This window comes from Triticum aestivum, chromosome 1D, assembly GCF_018294505.1.
Source record: "Triticum aestivum cultivar Chinese Spring chromosome 1D, IWGSC CS RefSeq v2.1, whole genome shotgun sequence".
NCBI classification, from domain to species: Eukaryota; Viridiplantae; Streptophyta; class Magnoliopsida; order Poales; family Poaceae; genus Triticum; species Triticum aestivum.
Genome location: NC_057796.1, coordinates 277,782,168 through 277,800,547, shown reverse-complemented (window position 1 = coordinate 277,800,547; position 18,380 = coordinate 277,782,168). Strand labels below are relative to the sequence as shown.

Here is an 18,380-nt window from a genome sequence, read left to right as displayed (position 1 = left end):
AGATCTACATATCCGTATTGCCAAGCTTGCCTTCCACGCCAAGGAGAGTCCCACCCGGACATGGAACGAAGTCTTCAATCTTGTATCTTCATAGTCCAATAGTCCGGCCAAAGGATATAGTCCGGCTGTCCGAGGACCCCCTAATCCAGGACTCCCTCAGGGGGCGCCGCCCCCTTCCCCACTCCAATTCGGACCCCTTCCAAGTGGGGGGCGTGCCAGCCCCTTGTGGGCTGGTGTGCCTCCCTCCCAAGGCCCATGTGGCCCATAACATTCCCCAGGGGTTCCGGTAACCCCCCCGATACTCCGATATGTACCTGATACATTTCGAAACACTTCCGATGTCTGAATACTATCGTCAAATATATCAATCTTTACCTCTCGACCATGTTGAGACTCCTCGTCATGTCCGTGATCTCATCCGGGACTCTGAACAATCTTCGGTCACCAAAAACACATAACTCATAATACAAATTGTCATCGAACGTTAAGCGTGCGGACCCTACGGGTTCGAGAACTATGTAGACATGACCGAGACACATCTCCGGTCAATAACCAATAGCGGAACCTGGATGCTCTTATTGGTTCCTACATATTCTACAAAGATCTTTATCGGTCAAACCGCAATGACAACATACGTCATTCCCTTTGTCATCGATATGTTACTTGCCCAAGATTTGATCGTCGGTATCTTCATACCTAGTTCAATCTCATTACCGGCAAGTCTCTTTACTCGTTCCGTAATGTATCATCCCGCAACTAAATCATTAGTCACATTACTTGCAAGGCTTATCATGATGTGCATTACCGAGAGGGCCTAGAGATACCTCTCCGATACTCGGAGTGACAAATCCTAATCTCGATCTATGCCAACCCAACAAACACCTTCAGAGATACCTGTAGAGCATCTTTATGATCACCCAGTTACATTGTGACATTTGATAGCACACAAGGTATTCCTGCGGTATTCGGGAGTTGCATAATCTCATAGTCAAAGGAATATGTATTAGTCATGAAGAAAGCAATAGCAATAAAACTTAACGATCATTAAGCTAAGCTAACGGTTGGGTCTTGTCCATCACATCATTCTCCTAATGATGTGATCCCGTTCATCAAATGACAACACATGTCTATGGTTAGGAAACTTAACCATCTTTGATTAACAAGCTAGTCTAGTAGAGGCATACTAGGGACACAATGTTTTGTCTATGTATTCACACATGTATCAAGTTTCCGGTTAATACAATTCTAGCATGAATAATAAACATTTATCATGATATAAGGAAATATAAATAACAACTTTATTATTGCCTCTATGGCATATTTCCTTCACACTTATAACTTGATATTTTAGTAAGGGGTCATCTTATAATGCTACCGCCGTACTAAGCAAAATAAGATGCATAAAAGATAAACATCACATGCAATCATAATACGTGACATGATATGGCCATCATCATCTTGTGCCTTTGATCTCCATCTCCAAAGCATCGTCATCATCTCCATCGTCACTAGCTTGACACCTTGATCTCCATCGTAGCGTCGTGGTCGTCTCGCCAACTATTGCTTCTACAACTATCGCTAACGCATAGTGATAAAGTAAAGAAATTACATGGCGTTTGCATTTCATACAATAAAGAGACAACCATAAGGCTCCTGCTGGTTGCCAGTAACTTTTACAAAACATGATCATCTCATACAATAACGTTTATCACATCATGTCTTGACCATATCACATCACAACATGCCCTGCAAAAACAAGTTAGACGTCCTCTACTTTGTTGTTGCAAGTTTTACGTGGCTGCTATGGGCTTCTAGCAAGAACCGTTCTTACCTACGCATCAAAACCACAACGGTGATTTATCAAGTTTCTGTTTTAACCTTCAACAAGGACCGGCCGCAGTCAAATTCGATTCAACTAAATTAGGAGAAACAGACACCCGCCAGCCACATTTATGCAAAACTAGTTGCATGTCTGTCGGTGGAACCAGTCTCATGAACGTGGTCATGTAAGGTTGGTCCGGGCCGCTTCATCCAACAATACCGCCGAATCAAAATAAGACATTGGTGGTAAGCAGTATGATGATCACCGCCCACAACTCTTTGTGTTCTATTCGTGCATATCATCTACGCATAGACCTGGCTCAGATGCCACTATTGGGAAACATAGCATGCAATTTCAGAATTTTCGTACGCTCACGCAAGATCTATCTAGGAGATGTGTAGCAACGAGAGGGGAGAGCATCTTCATACCCTTGAAGATCGCAAAGCGGAAGCGTTTGTCAACGCGGTTGATGTATTCGTACACCTTCACGATACGTCCCGATCAAGTACCAAACGTACGGCACCTCCGTGTCCAACACACGTTCAGCTCGATGACGTCCTCGCCTTCTTGATCCAGCAAGACGGGCGAAGTAGTAGATGAATTCCGGCAGCACAACGGCGTGGTGACGGTGTTGGTGAAGAATAATCCCCGCAGGGCTTCGCCAAGCACAACGGAAACTATGACGGAGGATAAACTAGAGGGGACGGGGTTGCCGGCACACGGCTTGGTGATTCTTGATGTGTTCCAGGTGCTAGCCCTGCCCCTCTATTTATATGTTGAGCCCTGGGGTCGAAACTTGGAGTAAAATCCTCCTCAAAGTCGGTTTTGCCCGCAAGGAAGAGTCCTTCTTGGACTTCCAGGACCAGACGCCAGGGTCTTCAGCGTTTGGCCCCTGGCCTCCGCAAAACTCCTTTTGCACCGACCTAAAGCCCCGTGGGTTTCACCCCTTGGCCGAACCATATCATCCTATATATCAATCTTTACCTCCGGACCATTTCAGAGCTCCTCGTCATGTCTGTGATCTCATCCGGGACTCCGAACAACATTCGGTCACCAACATACATAACTCATATAGTACTATATCGTCAACGAACGTTAAGCGTGCGGACCCTACGGGTTCGAGAACTATGTAGACATGACCGAGACACCTCTCTGGTCAATAACCAATAGCGGAACCTGGATGCCCATATTGGCTCCTACATATTCTACGAAGATCTTTATCGGTCGAACCTTATGACAACATACATAATTCCCTTTGTCTATCGGTATGTTACTTGCCCGAGATTTGATCGTTGGTATCTTCATACCTAGTTCAATCTCGTTACCGGCAAGTCTCTTTACTCGTTCTGTAATGCATCATCCCGTAACTAACTCATTAGTCACATTGCTTGCAAGGCTTATTATGATGTGCATTACCGAGAGGGCCCAGAGATACCTCTCTGATACTCGGAGTGACAAATCCTAATCTCGATCTATGCCAACCCAACAAACACCTTTGGAGATACCTGTAGAGCATCTTTATAATCACCCAGTTATGTTGTGACGTTTGATAGCACACAAGGTATTCCTCCGGTATCTGGGAGTTGCATAATCTCATAGTCGAAGGAATATGTATTTGACATTAAGAAAGTAGTAGCAATAAAACTAAACGATCAATATGCTAAGCTAACAGATGGGTCTTGTCCATCACATCATTCTCCTAATGATATGATCCCGTTCATCAAATAACAACACATGTCTATGGTTAGGAAACTTCACCATCTTTGATTAACGAGCTAGTCTAGTAGAGGCATACTAGGGACACGGTATTTTGTCTATGTATCCACACATGTATCAAGTTTCCGGTTAATACAATTCTAGCATGAATAATAAACATTTATCATGATATAAGGAAATATAAAATAACAACTTTATTATTGCCTCTAGGGCATATTTCCTTCATAAATTTCCCTCGGTTCCATCTTCTAGAGTTTTGAGAGCACCCCTGAAGAGCTTAAAAGAAATAAGGAGTTATACCCTAGATTCTAGTTTTTTGCGGAGCGACATATCATGAAGCTACCCGTTTGGCTTGCATTTTTAGAGTGGAGCTGAATATTAGGGAGCAGACCAGTCCTAAACAGGCTCTTATAGTGAATAGTACATATGCTAGGAATTCATGTTGTTTCTAATACACCAAATTTTTTCATGGTAATACTGTCTCGTTTATATTATAAAGATTATAGTATAAGTCAGGTAGACATGCTAGGCTTTGCATAAAGGAAACACATCTAAGAAGGAAAATTACAATCAAAACCGAAGAATCCCTTGAGCTTGACATCAACGCACGTCATCTGCCTTCGACACCACCACAACAGCCACCAAAGGAAAAAATGACGGATCATTTCCTCAACCGAGCTTGATGCGGCTCCATTGTTGATATGCAACTTTGCAGACCTTCAAAGTGGCTAAACAAAGGCGAAATCATTGCCGTTTAAATCAGACTGGGGCAACAACCTGACCACGTTGTCGAACTCCAGATCTGGCACCCCCGCACAACGACGACACCGGAGGAAGAAATCACACCTGCCAGCCACGAACCACCAAACCAGCACACGATCCACCATCTTCTAGATCCCGCCGATGCAGACCACAATCTGCCATCCTAGACTAGCTCCCAAGCTCCATGCCGGCGCTTGAGCAAACGTCATCGTAACAGCGGAGCCCTAGGGCACAAGTCCACCATGAGGATGCCGCCGCCACATCATCCTTGCTTGAACTCACTAGTTTCTAAATCCATCCCCAACTATAGGTCTGATCGCCTCGTCGGGAAAGGATTTGAAGCTTCTTTATTCAGCGCCGCCATCACCACCGCCGAAGTGAAGACAATGAACAACTCAAAAACCTAAGTGACTAGGGCCTAAAACTTAAAACCTACACGATCCGTGCACGTGGATTCGGCGACCCCTCACCACCGACGACCGATGTCGTCGGCGGAGGGGAGCCGCCGAAGGACAGGGCGGAAGGAAATACTCCTGGCGGCCTTTTCTTTCTTCGTCACATCAAAACATATTTCATCATAAAACTTTACAAACATGTAGTCCCTCCATAACTAATGCGCTTTGTTGTTTAATTAGTTGTAGTACATGTTCCAACATATGTGTGTATTTTTTTTTGAAAGAACCAGTGTATCACTGGCATTCATATATTAAGCGGGGAGAAGATGGAAAATGCGTTCATGACCAAAAAACTTTGGTCATGGTGGTTACAAGAGGTTTTGACTGAAAAAAAAGGAAAAGAGGCCTCTCAGCCTGGGTCGCCGAGTGGTGTTTGGAGGCACTTTGCGCCGGCGAGCTTCCAACAGTCCATGTCACTACGGATGGCGGCTAGCGTGTCACTGATCTGTCTCGGCGAATTCCTGAAGATGCGATTGTTCCTCTCCGTCCAAATGTGCCAAGTAACAAGGAAGATCATTGTTTTGAGCTTCGCCCTGAGGTTGGGTCTTGTCTGATGCAGCACGTTCCTGATTCTTTGGTCGGAGGGCTCATGTGTGGGCAGCGTTAGGAGGGCAAGCTGCCCGCAGGCCGGCCACAATGAGACTCGCTGCCATATCTCCTTTGTCACCGGGAAATCTCAGAATAGATGGCAGCAGTTTCTAGGTTTCTCATGCATAGGGGGCAGAAATATCCAGCAGCCAGAAGAAGGCTTTTATCTTTCCGGGGCCCAAGTCTTCCAGATCAGCTCCTTGTAATCAGTCTTTGCCAGATGATCGAACTGAGCTGTGTATGCAGATTTTGCCATGTACATCCCTGAGGTGTGCAAACGCCAGAGAATTTTGTCGTCGGACTGAGGTTGCAGCGTGATATTTGCAGCCCGGATTGCTCTCCATAGAATGAGAAAATTTTGAATCAGATCGATGTTGGTTGGCTGTCTGAGATCTGATATCCATTTGTTATTGTTGAGAGCATCCTCTCAACACCTTTTCTTGCCCCTCGATCGGTTGTATAGGTCTGGGAAAAGCGTAGCAAGGCATGGCGAGGTGAACCAGGGAGAGGTCCAGATGGAGGCAAGTTTACCGTTTCCCAGAGTCACCGTTGTTGCATTGTCGAAGAGGGCTCTGTCGGAGCTGTCACATGGCAGCTCGGACCCTTTCCAGAGTCTCTCTTCATTTTGCCAGGCTAGCCATAACCATCGCTGGCGTAGAGCACTGGAGAATCTTCCCAGGTCATGTAAACCTAGCCCACCATTTTCTGTTAGTGTGCAAATTTTCTTCCATGCGACTTTGCAGTGTCCGGCAGTTAGGTCTTTTTCTTGTGCCCAGAGGAAACGGCGACGGATCTTGTCAATGTCTTTGAGCAATCTCTTTGGCGGTCGCAGCACAGACAGGGCGAAAGTTAGGATAGCGGAGAGCACGCATCGGACTAATACCCTTCTTCCGGCGAAAGATATCAATCTACCTTTCCAACCGGCCAATCTTGCTCTAATCCGATCAAGAATGAATTGAAAGTGAACTAGTCTCGCTCTTCCCAGGGTGATCGGCAACCCTAGATATTTGATGGGGAACTGTGTTGTCTGGCCTCCAAAATTTTGCAGGATTTTTTGGAGGTTTTTGTCATTGCACCTGATTGACGTGATCATGCTCTTTTCGATGTTCAGACGTAGGCCAAAGGCATCATCAAACAGAGTTATGATTTGTAGCAGCTTGTCAACCTCTTCCTTGTTTGGGTTTGCAAAAATGACAGCGTCATCTACATATAGGCTGATGCGCAGTTTGAGCTCGCGGCCTGGAAGCTGTGCCAGAATACTCAGCTCAGTTGCTCTTGCAATTAGGCGATGCAAATTTTATCATATTTTCAAAAACTCAAAAGATTCATTTATTATTATTATTTTCAAAATCCGGGCGCTATTTGCAATTTCCGCGATAACTAGATTGTGATTTTTCAAAAAAAAAAAAACTACTCATAGATTGTGATTTCCTCCACATTGCGCAGGACCCATCGGTCCTGTGCTTCGTCTGAACTCTGAAGCGCATTCATATGTCCAACTCCAAACCCATCCCAGAACCCGACTAAAGTTTCAAACCGGACATCTTCCCGATCCTTATGGCGACCTCGCCGCCGCGGAGCCCTAACTCAGGCGATCGGCCAGATACCGCTGACCTCGCTCTCGCCGCTCCGGCACAGCCCGCTCGCATATGGAACTCCCTCGTCGCCCGCCTCCCTACGCTACCGAACTCCCTCCTCCTCGTCGCCGCCTCCGATCTCCTCCGCCGCCTCTTGGCGGTCCGCAGACGACGCCGCCGCCGCCGCCGCCCTGCTCTCCCACTCCCCATCTACGATGACGCCGCAAGCTCCGCCCGGTGAGAACCTCTACTCGAATCGGCGCGGCGCCTGTGATTCCCATGCCGCGCAGGCTTTTGCTGGAGTAGTGCTGCGCTTCGTGCTCTCGTTGACTGCGGACAGAACAAAGTAGATTTGTGCGGATTTAGTGTTACAGGTTACGAGATGGCCCGTGATGAACTTGTAGAAACGTGTTCAGGAATTGATCACTTGACCAAAATATAGGACCCACCACTACTCTTGAGCTAACGCATCATAGATCTGGTCATCTAGCTATCTGTTCGGTGTTCCTTGTTTGTGAAGAATTACCTGGAATGCTTTTGACTATATGTTACTAACAGGGTTTCTGGTGAGATGCCCAAAGCTTTTGCCATCTTAGAAGATATCGTGCAGCATACTTTGTCTGATTTGCATAGCATTCAGAAGAGCTTACTTTATTGGAAGTCCAAAGCTGAGGTATTAAGTCAATTGATAACTTTGAAGTATTTTTTTGCCTTTTTAGTATGTAGAGAAGTTATATTATTTTGCTACTTACCTACTTTTGCCTGTGGGATATTTTCAGGGAACAAACTCACATAAAATGTACTTTATGATGTTTGAAAGAGGTCCAAGGGCCTTCCTTGAAGCAACATGTCAAACACTAACTAGACTCAGGAGCAATGGGAGTCCATCCGAGTACCTTTTAGGCTCTGCATCTGATATAGTCTCAGTAAAACTTGCTGTCCTGACGAATATGCAACATCGATTGGCTGCTTTTCTGGCTGAGGTTTGCTACTCTAACGTGTTTATCGTGAAAAAGTAGCAATAGCGCTATGGTTTCAACTTTCTGCTGATGTGAAGTAGAATAAAACAGTCAAAAAGCATTTTCGTGATTAACCTTGCTCCTGCTCTCCAAAAAAAAAAGGAAACAAAAAGAAATTGTTGTATCGCTGTAGTCAAATTTGAAAGTTATCTTTATTTGAGTAATGTTGCTTTGTGCTACATGACTTGTCATTTACATGAACTTAAACTCTGACTTGCTTCTTCTATAGGTTTACTCTGAAGTTGATAAATGCAGAGAAGGATTAACTGAAAGTTCAGATAAATCACTACATACACTATTTCTTATTTTGAACACCGTCTTCCCCAAACTGGAGGTATCGCTTACAAATGCTAGTGAGGTATGCAATGCCTGTTGTCCATATATTTGGATTTGTAACATGTTTTGCCTCTTTGATGCTATGTCGTTTAATTAGTTAAAACACATGTCTTCAGGGGCAAACTCTATCATTCACTCATGACGAAAACTCATCTCAACTTATCTTCGAAAGATTGCCAGAGGTTGATGTTGAGAGTCCACAATGGAGTGAGGCCTTAGCAACAGATGCTATTAGTCTGATCTATCAAAACCTCCAGAAGTTAGATAGTTTTATTTCCTCTCAGGTAAGTAACTCATTTCAACGATGACACATGTGAGATCATCTACTTCCCAGCCTCATAGCACAATGGCCTTAGGCCATTACAGGGTTAACACATTTGAGGGGATAACTTGGCAGTGACGGCTCCTTCAGGGGGGATGTGAGAGTAGAGATGTGGATGAACCTTCCTTTTCTGTCCGTCTTAAAAGAAATCAGGATACAAGTGCCTGTCTTCATGGGGTGCCATCTCTAGTAGATGGAAACCATCATTAGGAAATAGATAACTAGCATATATAAATAGGAAATAGATAAACAGGCAGGTGGATTTTAGAAATATTTCGCTGAAATATATAAAAAAGCTACCCTCCAGTCATGGGGATCATTGCCAGTTTCCCACCCTTCTGCATGTCTTTCGTCCTCTATGCCATAAAACTCAGGTTCTTGATTTCTGTTACCTGAGTTGTTGGAGGGGTATTAAAGTTCCAATTTCAGTATTTTATATTTACCCGTTTGTGCTTATCTATATCTATATGCCAGTCACACATGCTTTCTTATTATAAATTGGTGGTAGGATTACAGCTATACCAATACCAGTATAGTACCAATGACAGAATTGAAAATATCAAACATGAGGTATCTGAATTAATCCTGTGGATAACATAGTGATAATGTGTAGCTTGTATGGCACTCCATGTAAAGTACATGCTGCTTAGTATTACGTAATTTATCTGAAGCGTGTTTTTGTTTGCGGATAGCTTTCAAGTCATAAAAAGCCAAGAAATATGACCATATACTGGTTACCCTACACGTGTGGAGCAATTGGCCTCTCTGCATGTTCCCTATGGCTTTTGCGCCATAGTAGCTTGATGGGAAGTTCTGACATGGACAACTGGATTCAAGATGCTAAGGAGTCAGTTGCTGGATTCTGGGATGAACATGTTGAGAGACCAGTAAGACACTTTCTTTATATGTCTTCTACTATTATTTATTTTATATGGCATTCTAGTGTAAGTTAACTGAAGGTAAATCAAGCTATTTAATGAAGGCAGAGACTTTTCAGGTTGGTTCTGGTTGTACATTTACTTATGCAAGATATCCTGTGAGGTCCTGCAAGAAGCATTGGTTTGTTTGTCATATATAACTGAAAAAAGAAGCATGCCGCCTTGTGCGTTACTGGCTGTAGTGTTTGCTTATGGTGGTAACAGATTGATGGAAGTGAATTCATGTTTTCCTTACGGGATCATTTGTATATGTTAAGATGAACATGCTTTAGTAGATGAGCATATATTCATATATAAGCCACAAAGCTTGTCAATATTCACCTTCATCGGTGTTGTAACTGTCAAAATACTGTTAAATTTTTATGCGGAACCGTTGAAGTCCAGGAAGCATTGCTACAAGCTGGTCTACATTTCTATAAATTTGGAAATCAGTCGAGTTATTGCGCTCACATCATGACTGCCTTTATGTTTTGACAATTGCAGATAATTTCTATTAGAGATGAGCTATTCGAGACATTCAAGCGAACAGATAAACGTGTAATGGAAAGGGAAGAGGTTCAGCTAACAGAAGAATCATTGCACAGGTTGTTCCCAATGCTGTCATTCTCTAATCTGAATAAAAAATCTATTTGTTCACATTTTCTTGAATATGTAAAACTTTAGCGTCACATTTTATGTTCTGAAATGCAATAGAGTACCAAATCACATTGTGCATTATTTGACCATGCTGGTTATAGGATGTTAATTACCTTTTGTGAGCAAACTTCAAAGGAAAAACCGGCACAAGATGCATCATTGCAGGAGTTGCTGGAGATTGTCATGAAAAGGTAAGACTGAACTTTTAACCATACATACTGTTGTTCATTCATCTCGTATCTTCAGCCAGTTGTTGCAAGTTCAATGGCCACTTGAATATTGTGATTTCTTGTTGCTTACTCTGGAGCAATACTACATTTCCACCTTCCTGTTCTGCCTTATAAAGACATCTTCAATCGCTTTTCAGTTCCCTTGTGCAACTAAAATAGTGTTGGCACTGGGGCTGACAAAAGATAAGCATTTTATGGGGGCGTAAGATAGCCATCTGAACTAGTTTAAGTCATATGGAATATATGAAAAATCTTGGTCATAGCAGCAAATAATTCCACTCAGTGGATTTTATTTAATGCTTATTTACATTTGCATTTAAATGTTTAGTACCTATTTTTGAGAATCCCAATCGAACTTGAGTTTCTGCTGTGAGTGATAGAAACAAACTTCAGGAAGCTAGGGCTATTTGTTCAGCATGACTCCTAAGAAGCGGTCGATACAAATACAATTAATCACGTTTACTCTTAAATTCTTAATCACTCCACCTTTCTAACTTGTTAACACAACATACATCTACAATTGCATCCAGAGAGTCGCATGCTTTACAGATACTTTAGGCATGTTGCTTATATATCTTGATATCTAGTAATTTACATGTGTTTTGGCTCATCCCGCAATGGATTAGTTCTTTATATGGTGTTTGTTTCCTTCAAAGCTGTCTTGGCAGTTTATATTCTATGGACCATCTGAGTAATGTGTGAAAAAGGACGACATTGATCCTGTTTATTTGTGCATTGAGCTGTATTGTACATAAATGCAGATATGAGAAGGAATCAATGCATCCAATTCAGAATCTGTTCAGTGGAGAATTAGCACGTGCCATGCTTATTCAGGTTTTTTTTTTCATTTCTTGTGCATTCAACTCAAGTTAACTTGCATTTTTTTCTCACCCATCTTGGAAATTTCAGGTTCAGAAGCTAAAACTGGATCTTCAGGAGTAAGTTGTATTATTATATCTGATAATATTAGTTACATGCATAATGATAAAATGTGCATTTCTTTGTATTTATATATTATTTATTTACGCCAGAGATGATTGAATTGGTCTTATACAGGGCAATGCTGGAACTGGATCAGATTCTCAAGGCAAATGAGATAAACTTTGCTATTCTTGCAGCTCTGCCTGCATTTGGTCTTCTGCTTCTCCTGCTGTTTTTAGTGCGAGCATGGGCTATGCATGTATGTATATAGATTTCTGTTCATTATCTTCTTGATTACAATACATCTGAGGCATCTGGCGCAAGTGGTTATAGGTCTTCGAGACATTCATATGTTTTGCTTTCTAATATGTTTGTGCTATACATCTTGTGCGGTTTGCACCATGGTCATGTCCTATTTGCCATTCGTACCATGAACAGGCGTGTGAAAGTTAATAGGATTGCAGTTTAAATGTCTTAACATTTACTGTCACAATAATATAGGACCAAGGTGCAGAGGGAAGAGGAAGGATTGCACGTCATCAGCGGTGGCAGCTACTCATAGAAGTAGAGCGAAGGCTTAAAGAGTTCAAGAAATGCATGATTAATGAGATGGTAATATTATCTATAGATGTTTAGTCTATCCTACGCATTAATCTTGACGTGTACACATATTCCATTTCAAGTTTTAGGTCACATCTGGCCTGTTGGTGGGTAACTAGTTTCCTTATTATGACTATCAAACTTGCCGGTTGCTTTTAATCTGCACAATATTGCCCGTTCACCAAAATATGAGGGGGCCAGAATTTTGAAGACGAAGAGACGAAAGTGATGTTTTGTTGCTGAGATGAAACTTCTTGTTTGTCAGGAACTTTCAACTAGTGATTGATTCTCTTAATTTCCTGCTTTACAGGATGAGGAGGCGAGCTGTAAATTCGGATTGACTCTGTACACCCTTGATAGATTATACAAAGCTGTTGAGGTGCATGCGAAGGAAACAGGCGAGTGGTCAAGGTCAGTCATCTAAAAATTCTCTTTCCGGCCTCTCTACTTGATTATTGTGGATAGCCTGTGGACCAAACTAAATCGTTTGCATTGCAGTTTGAGAGATGACATGTTCAATCTGGCAAAGCCTAATGTCGGAGTGGCGGACAAGCTGGATGTTCTTAAAGGGCTCAAGTGGAACTACGCCTGCTTACGTCCATCGCTGTCATGAACTTTAGCTGTGATTCATTTTTGAGGTGGTTTTACCCTGAAACCATACGGTGGCATGCAATCCACTTTGCATTTTTTTTAGGAATAGTCTTTTGATGTGAAATGCTTGGGAGCCTTTTGCTCTGTGCAACGGGATAGAGTGACTCTGCCACCACACCGTAAGTTTGCGCCAGGGGTTCCTGAGTTTGCATCTATTGCAATCTGTGTGTTGCTGCTAAACGCAATGGGCCTGTGGCGTTGCTGCTACACCCATTTGACCTTTAAACTGGAATATACTTCTGTAAACATGACTTTTTACACGTTCGTTTGTGTTTGTTGCACCGTTGGCGTTTTTCTTTGAACTTTCACCGCTGGTGTTGTTTATTTCTCGTGTCTAAAAGAAACAGATTCCGAGGATGAAGGGCATTCCCTTTCTTAGGAACAAAATGAACAGGATTTCACAGGCTTATTTTCTTTTTTTGAAAAAAGGATTTCACAGTCTTATACTCCCTTCGTAAACTAATATAAGAGCATTTAGATCATTAAAGTAGTTATGTAAACGCTCTTATATTAGTTTACGGAGGGAGTACAAAAGAGTAGTATTATTGGGCTTTTAGCCCATTTATTATTTTCAATAATTCCTGAAAATCTTAGAGGCCCTGATTGTGATGAAATCAGTAATTAAGTGAAAAGTTTAGCCTCACCCTGATTGTGATGAAATCACTAATTAAGTGGTACCCTTGCAAACCATTGCAAAGGTCACGTGTTGATTACCCTAAAAAAAGTCACGTGTTGAAAAGTGGCGCACTGTACCACTTGTCGTAACCTGTGAGTTCTTTTTTTTGTATATTCGTTTTCTCAAAATGTTTTATCTCTTGAATCATGTGTCGAAATCATGAACCATTTTCATTGCTGGATTTTTCACGCCGAGATCTTGGAAACTACATCCCATGTTAATAGGTTTTGACAAAAAAATAAAAAAAACTTAGAAATACAAAAACATAACCCAAAAAAAGAGAAACCAAAAAGACCGAAGCAAAAAAATGACCGAAACCCAGAACAAAAAAGGCGTAACCCGAAAGCACGGTTGTGTCATTTTTTTGGGAAGACTACTTTTCGCGAAGCACATGTTGTGCTTTTTTGTTTTCGGGAAGCACAACTGTTCTTCTCGCGGGAGCATATGCTCTGCTTTTCCCTTTTCGATAGGCACTATCTCTTTTTTTTTTTTGAGGAAGCACATTGTCGTTGTTCCTTTTCGGGAAGCACAATTATGCTTTTCGTGGAAGTAGATGTTGCGTTTTTTGGGGAAACACAATTGTGGACGTGCTTTTCCTTGTTGTGCTTCTCATAGAAGCACATGCCGGGCTTCTAAAAAAGTCAAATGGAAACCAAAAATAAAAAATAAAAAGCCAGAAAAAACGTGACCCAAAGGAAAAAAATAGAAATCCTGAGGGCGCGCCCAATGCACGACATGTGGCGGCTGCTGGATGCACCACTTGGTGCACTCCCAGGGGCCTAAATTGACCTCTGCGGAAGCCTCAAAAGGGTACCTGTTAGGTAGTTGCTCCCCGATTGTGAAGGGTGTGTTGGACCACCCCCACTATAGGGCTATTGAGCGCCTCTCTGTAAATAACCGAGCACTATTTTTTTTAGGGGTGACGAGCACTAGCTTTTTCTAGGGGTAAACCAAGTTCTATTCGGCAAAAGCCCCAGAATGTGGGTACGATTCTAGTCATGGGATTGACCAAACCAAACGTGACGTCCCAGACGTAATGAAAGGGCAAACTTGGCTAAACTGTATGTTACGACATTGACAACACGACTTTCGAAAGTAAAATTACAATTAAATAAAGATGCTTGAAGATTTATTTTACTGATAATGGATCCATTTTGCCTCAACAACCTTTGTGGATAGCTCCGATAACCTCCTTTCCATCCAATGCAACCACAAAATTATGGAGGTTGAGATTTTGTGCTAGAGATAGGACCTCCCTGCAGCTATTGCCTCCAAAATCGAAGGAGCATCGACTGCTCCTATAACAAGAACAGAGCTACCCAAATAGGTATCATCTGTATCTCAGCGGCAGACCCCCCCTACTTCCTTTCGGCATCCTGTGTTGACATGTATTTTTGCATAGCTCATTGGCGGGGGTTTTAGGCGCTGGTTGTTGACCACGGGTATGGATGGCTGGCCTTGAGAAGGAACCGAAGGAATTTCTTTCATCATGCCCAACAAATCGATGAACCTGTTGAACAATGAATAGATTGGGGACTTTGAAAAATGATCTCATGGATGTCCTTGCGGCATGCTGTCCATATTGCCCAAAGAGTGTCTAAGAGCTTCACAAAGAGAGCATGTGATAACGAGTCCATGAGAGTAAAGAGCCACTGTGTTTGCATAGTTGTTGTTACTAGGTTTTTGAGCCAATTCCTCATCCACCAATGCCCATGAATCCAGTGAACCGCACATGCCACAAGACTCGAATATGTCATGTGTCGAGCACTAGCTGCTAGGCGACATGGCAATGCCTTGACAAATCCTGTTTGGACGTCCGTTGCATTAGCATGGCACCTAGGAATTGCTTCCACGGACCGGGCCCATTACTTGAGTTTATTGCCAGTTTTTTTATTATGTTCTCGGTTTCTTCCAATTTAGACTATGTTCTTTCGTTTTCCTTTTACATTTCTTCATGTTTTCTAATTTTTCCTTTTAGATATATACTAATTTTTTATAGATGGATTTCCCCACAGTATACAAACATATATTCATAGGAGTATGAACACTATTTTCATCTTTGAACTTTTAAAAAATACTTACATTTTGTAATGCATGTGTATTTTTTTTCAAACTCATGATGAATATTTTCCAAATATGTGATGATTTTCTTAAGTATGCAATGAACATTCTTTCAAATACGTGATGGATATTTTTCAAATTCAGGATGAACATTTTTTAAAATACATGAATGAACAAAATTTTAAAATACACAATGAGCGACTAATAGTTTTGAAATGCACGATCTTTATTTTAAATTATGCATACTTGAACATTTTAATTTTTCGCAAAATTTTATTCCTTTTTGACAGCCCATACAAGGGCTGTGTGGGCGTTTCACCTCCTACCCGGCGCTTTAAGCGTCAGATAGGATTGTTTTGTTTTTTGAGGAAAAGCGTCAGATAGGAGCACTCCGCCATTCCCCGTCGGCTAGGGCTGCTTTGCTTGTAGAACCAAAAGGCCCATTTCGCCCAACGGTGCAGCATCCTGGTTGGTCCAAAAGCCCACGCGGTGTTGGACAACGTAATCGCCTTCGTCACCGCGACCACAGCGCCGCCGCCTCTCCCTCTCTTCCCCACCTACAAAGCCTACAAAACCCTAGCGAAATATCTCCATCCGATCGAGCCCCCTCCCCCCCCGCCCCCACCCCAGCCGATTCGATTCGATTCGATTCAAGCCGCCCCGCGCAAGATGATGCCGGGGTCAGCCCCGCCGGCCGCCGGGAGCGGCATGTTCGTGCCGACGCAGACGGCGGGCACGGTGCTCTGCTGCATCTGCGGCGTCTCCATGCAGCCCAACCCGGCCAACATGTGCGCCCGCTGCCTCCGGGCGCGCGTCGACATCACCGAGGGCGTCCCGCGCAACGCCGCCGTCGTCTACTGCCCCGACTGCTTCTCCTACCTCCAGCCGCCGCGCTCCTGGCTCCGCGCCGGCCCGGAGTCCCCCGAGCTCCTGCAGATCCTCCTCCGCCGCCTCAAGCACCCGCTCGCCCGCCTCAAGGTCTCGCTCTCCGGCGCCGAGTTCGTCTTCTCCGAGCCCCACTCCAAGCGCCTCCGCCTCAAGCTCCGCCTCCGCCGCGAGGTCCTCAACGGCATCGTCCTCGAGCAGACCCACCCCGTCGAGTTCGTCGTCCACGACCGCCTCTGCGACTCCTGCGCCCGCGCCCAGGCCAACCCCGACCAGTGGGTCGCCGTCGTCCAGCTCCGCCAGCACGTCCCGCACCGCCGCACCTTCCTCTACCTCGAGCAGCTCCTCATCAAGCATGGCCAGGCCGCGCTCGCCATCCGCGTCGCCTCCGCGCCCGGCGGCCTCGACTTCTTCTTCGGCTCGCGCTCGCACGCTGCCCGCCTCGTCGACTTCCTTGGTACAGTCGCTCCCATCCAGACCAACACAGCCAAGCAGCTCGTCTCTCATGACACAAAGAGTTTTATCTACAACTACAAGTACACTTTCTCGGTCGAGATCTGCCCCATATGCCGTGAGGACCTGATTGCCCTCAGCCCCAAGGCGTCCCGTGATCTTGGTGGGCTAGGCCCGCTCGTCCTCTGCACCAAGGTCACCAATGCCATTGCGCTGCTTGACCCCCTCACTCTGCGTGTGCACCATCTGGAGGAGAAGAAGTACCGGGTGTACAACTTCAAGGCCGCTCTGACTAGCAAGCAGCTCGTGCAGTACATGGTGCTTGATATTGAGCCAGAGTCACCTGAGATCACCATTGATGGATCTCGGTACCAGCTGGCATATGCGCAGGTCGCCCGGATGTCTGATTTTGGGAAAAATGATACTGTGTTTACAGTCCGAACTCATCTTGGGCACCGTCTGAACCCTGGTGACCTTGCCCTTGGGTATGATCTCTATGGTGCTAATATGAATGATGATGATATGGACAAGGCTTTATTACGCCAGAATTTGCCTGAAGTGGTTCTGGTCAAGAAGAGTTACGAGAAGAGGCCACGCACACGCAGATGGAAGCTGAAGAGGCTGCCTGTTGAGGAAGACCTTGGGAACAAGGCCAAAGGCGAGGAAGAGAGGAGGGAAAATGAGTATGATATGTTTGTTCGTGATTTGGAGTCCGATCCAGAACTAAGGTTTGGGATAAATTTGTACAAGAACGAGGACTACAGGTCAGAAATGGCATCCACGATTGGCGACGATGTCCCTACTGTGCCAATTGAGGAGTTGATTGAGGACCTAACCCTTGGTGATGATGAGGATGAAGAGGAGGAAGAGGGTGCAGATGCTGGTATGGTGGAATGAGCGAGCATGTCTACCTAGACCATCAGTCATGACTGTTCATGCCCACTGCCGATCATAGGGCTGACTGCATCTGTTTAATTCATATAAGTTTTGTTTTTCTTTACTGCTATAAGCTATGAATGTCGGAGGTGTTGCTTAAAAGGTCAAAGTTTTGGATTTCTCTGTTTATTGATGTCGACATTGTTTGAAACCATATCTCGTATCTTGGTGTAACAGTAATGTCTGAAGTTAAATACATTTCCTATCATGTCATATGTTTGTGGTATGGTTTTCAGTTGTCATTTTTGATTGGTCACAATATCATGGAGTGGATGCAAGATTTGATTCTTCAAACATGTGTTTATATTGCTGTGTGATTACTGATTATTGGACGTCTCTCAGGGATTAGCTGAATGTTCTTTCCTAGAATGGTCACATGAGAGCTTTTCCCCTCTTGCTCTGTCTCAATTATTGCTGTGTGATTACTGATTATTGGATGTCTCTCAGGGATTAGCTGAATGTTCTTTCCTAGGATGGTCACCTGAGAGCTTTTCCCCTCTTGCTCTGTCTCAATTGTATCTATGAATGCAGCTGAATAGCAATTGTGATTTTGTTGAGGCTGCATTACAGGTCTCACTGAAAATTGTTCAGCGGGTGGTGTGCTCTGCAGCCCTCTGCTGGTTTGTAATGCATGGACTCACCCGTGACTAGTTTAGAAGTTAAACAACTTGGTAAGATGGTTATGACATACTACAACGCATGTTTGCTTTCCTTTTCTTTTCAGTAGAGAATGGCAGAGCTGTTTGTAGTATAATTTGTCAATCGGGATGTTTAGAACATGAATGCACCACACTAT

The 18,380-nt window shown here is 43.9% G+C and overlaps 2 protein-coding genes across 2 annotated transcripts; both read left to right on the top strand.

Annotated features, from left to right (window-relative positions):
- Positions 1–6,829: 6,829 nt before the first annotated feature.
- LOC123181457 (protein DGS1, mitochondrial) lies at positions 6,830–12,854 on the top strand. Its single transcript, XM_044593714.1, has 14 exons — positions 6,830–7,157; positions 7,479–7,593; positions 7,700–7,903; positions 8,169–8,297; positions 8,392–8,559; positions 9,290–9,484; positions 10,019–10,119; positions 10,273–10,362; positions 11,163–11,235; positions 11,311–11,339; positions 11,458–11,581; positions 11,824–11,934; positions 12,233–12,333; positions 12,421–12,854. Exons 1-14 carry the CDS (start codon positions 6,901–6,903, stop codon positions 12,533–12,535), a joined length of 1,812 nt encoding a protein of 603 aa, XP_044449649.1. The 5' UTR covers positions 6,830–6,900; the 3' UTR covers positions 12,536–12,854.
- Positions 12,855–15,907: 3,053 nt separating this feature from the next.
- On the top strand, positions 15,908–17,797 carry LOC123181456 (60S ribosomal export protein NMD3). The gene has a single exon (XM_044593713.1). It carries the CDS (start codon positions 15,980–15,982, stop codon positions 17,543–17,545), a length of 1,566 nt encoding a protein of 521 aa, XP_044449648.1. The 5' UTR covers positions 15,908–15,979; the 3' UTR covers positions 17,546–17,797.
- Positions 17,798–18,380: the final 583 nt, after the last annotated feature.

Bases quoted from the DNA above. Each gene is read 5' to 3' on its own strand.
- LOC123181457 (XM_044593714.1), top strand. From the start codon at position 6,901: ATGGCGACCTCGCCGCCGCGGAGCCCTAACTCAGGCGATCGGCCAGAT. The intron at 9,485-10,018 runs GTAAGACACTTT...TGACAATTGCAG, and splicing joins ATGAACATGTTGAGAGACCA to ATAATTTCTATTAGAGATGA. The intron at 11,340-11,457 runs GTAAGTTGTATT...GGTCTTATACAG, and splicing joins CTAAAACTGGATCTTCAGGA to GGCAATGCTGGAACTGGATC.
- LOC123181456 (XM_044593713.1), top strand. From the start codon at position 15,980: ATGATGCCGGGGTCAGCCCCGCCGGCCGCCGGGAGCGGCATGTTCGTG.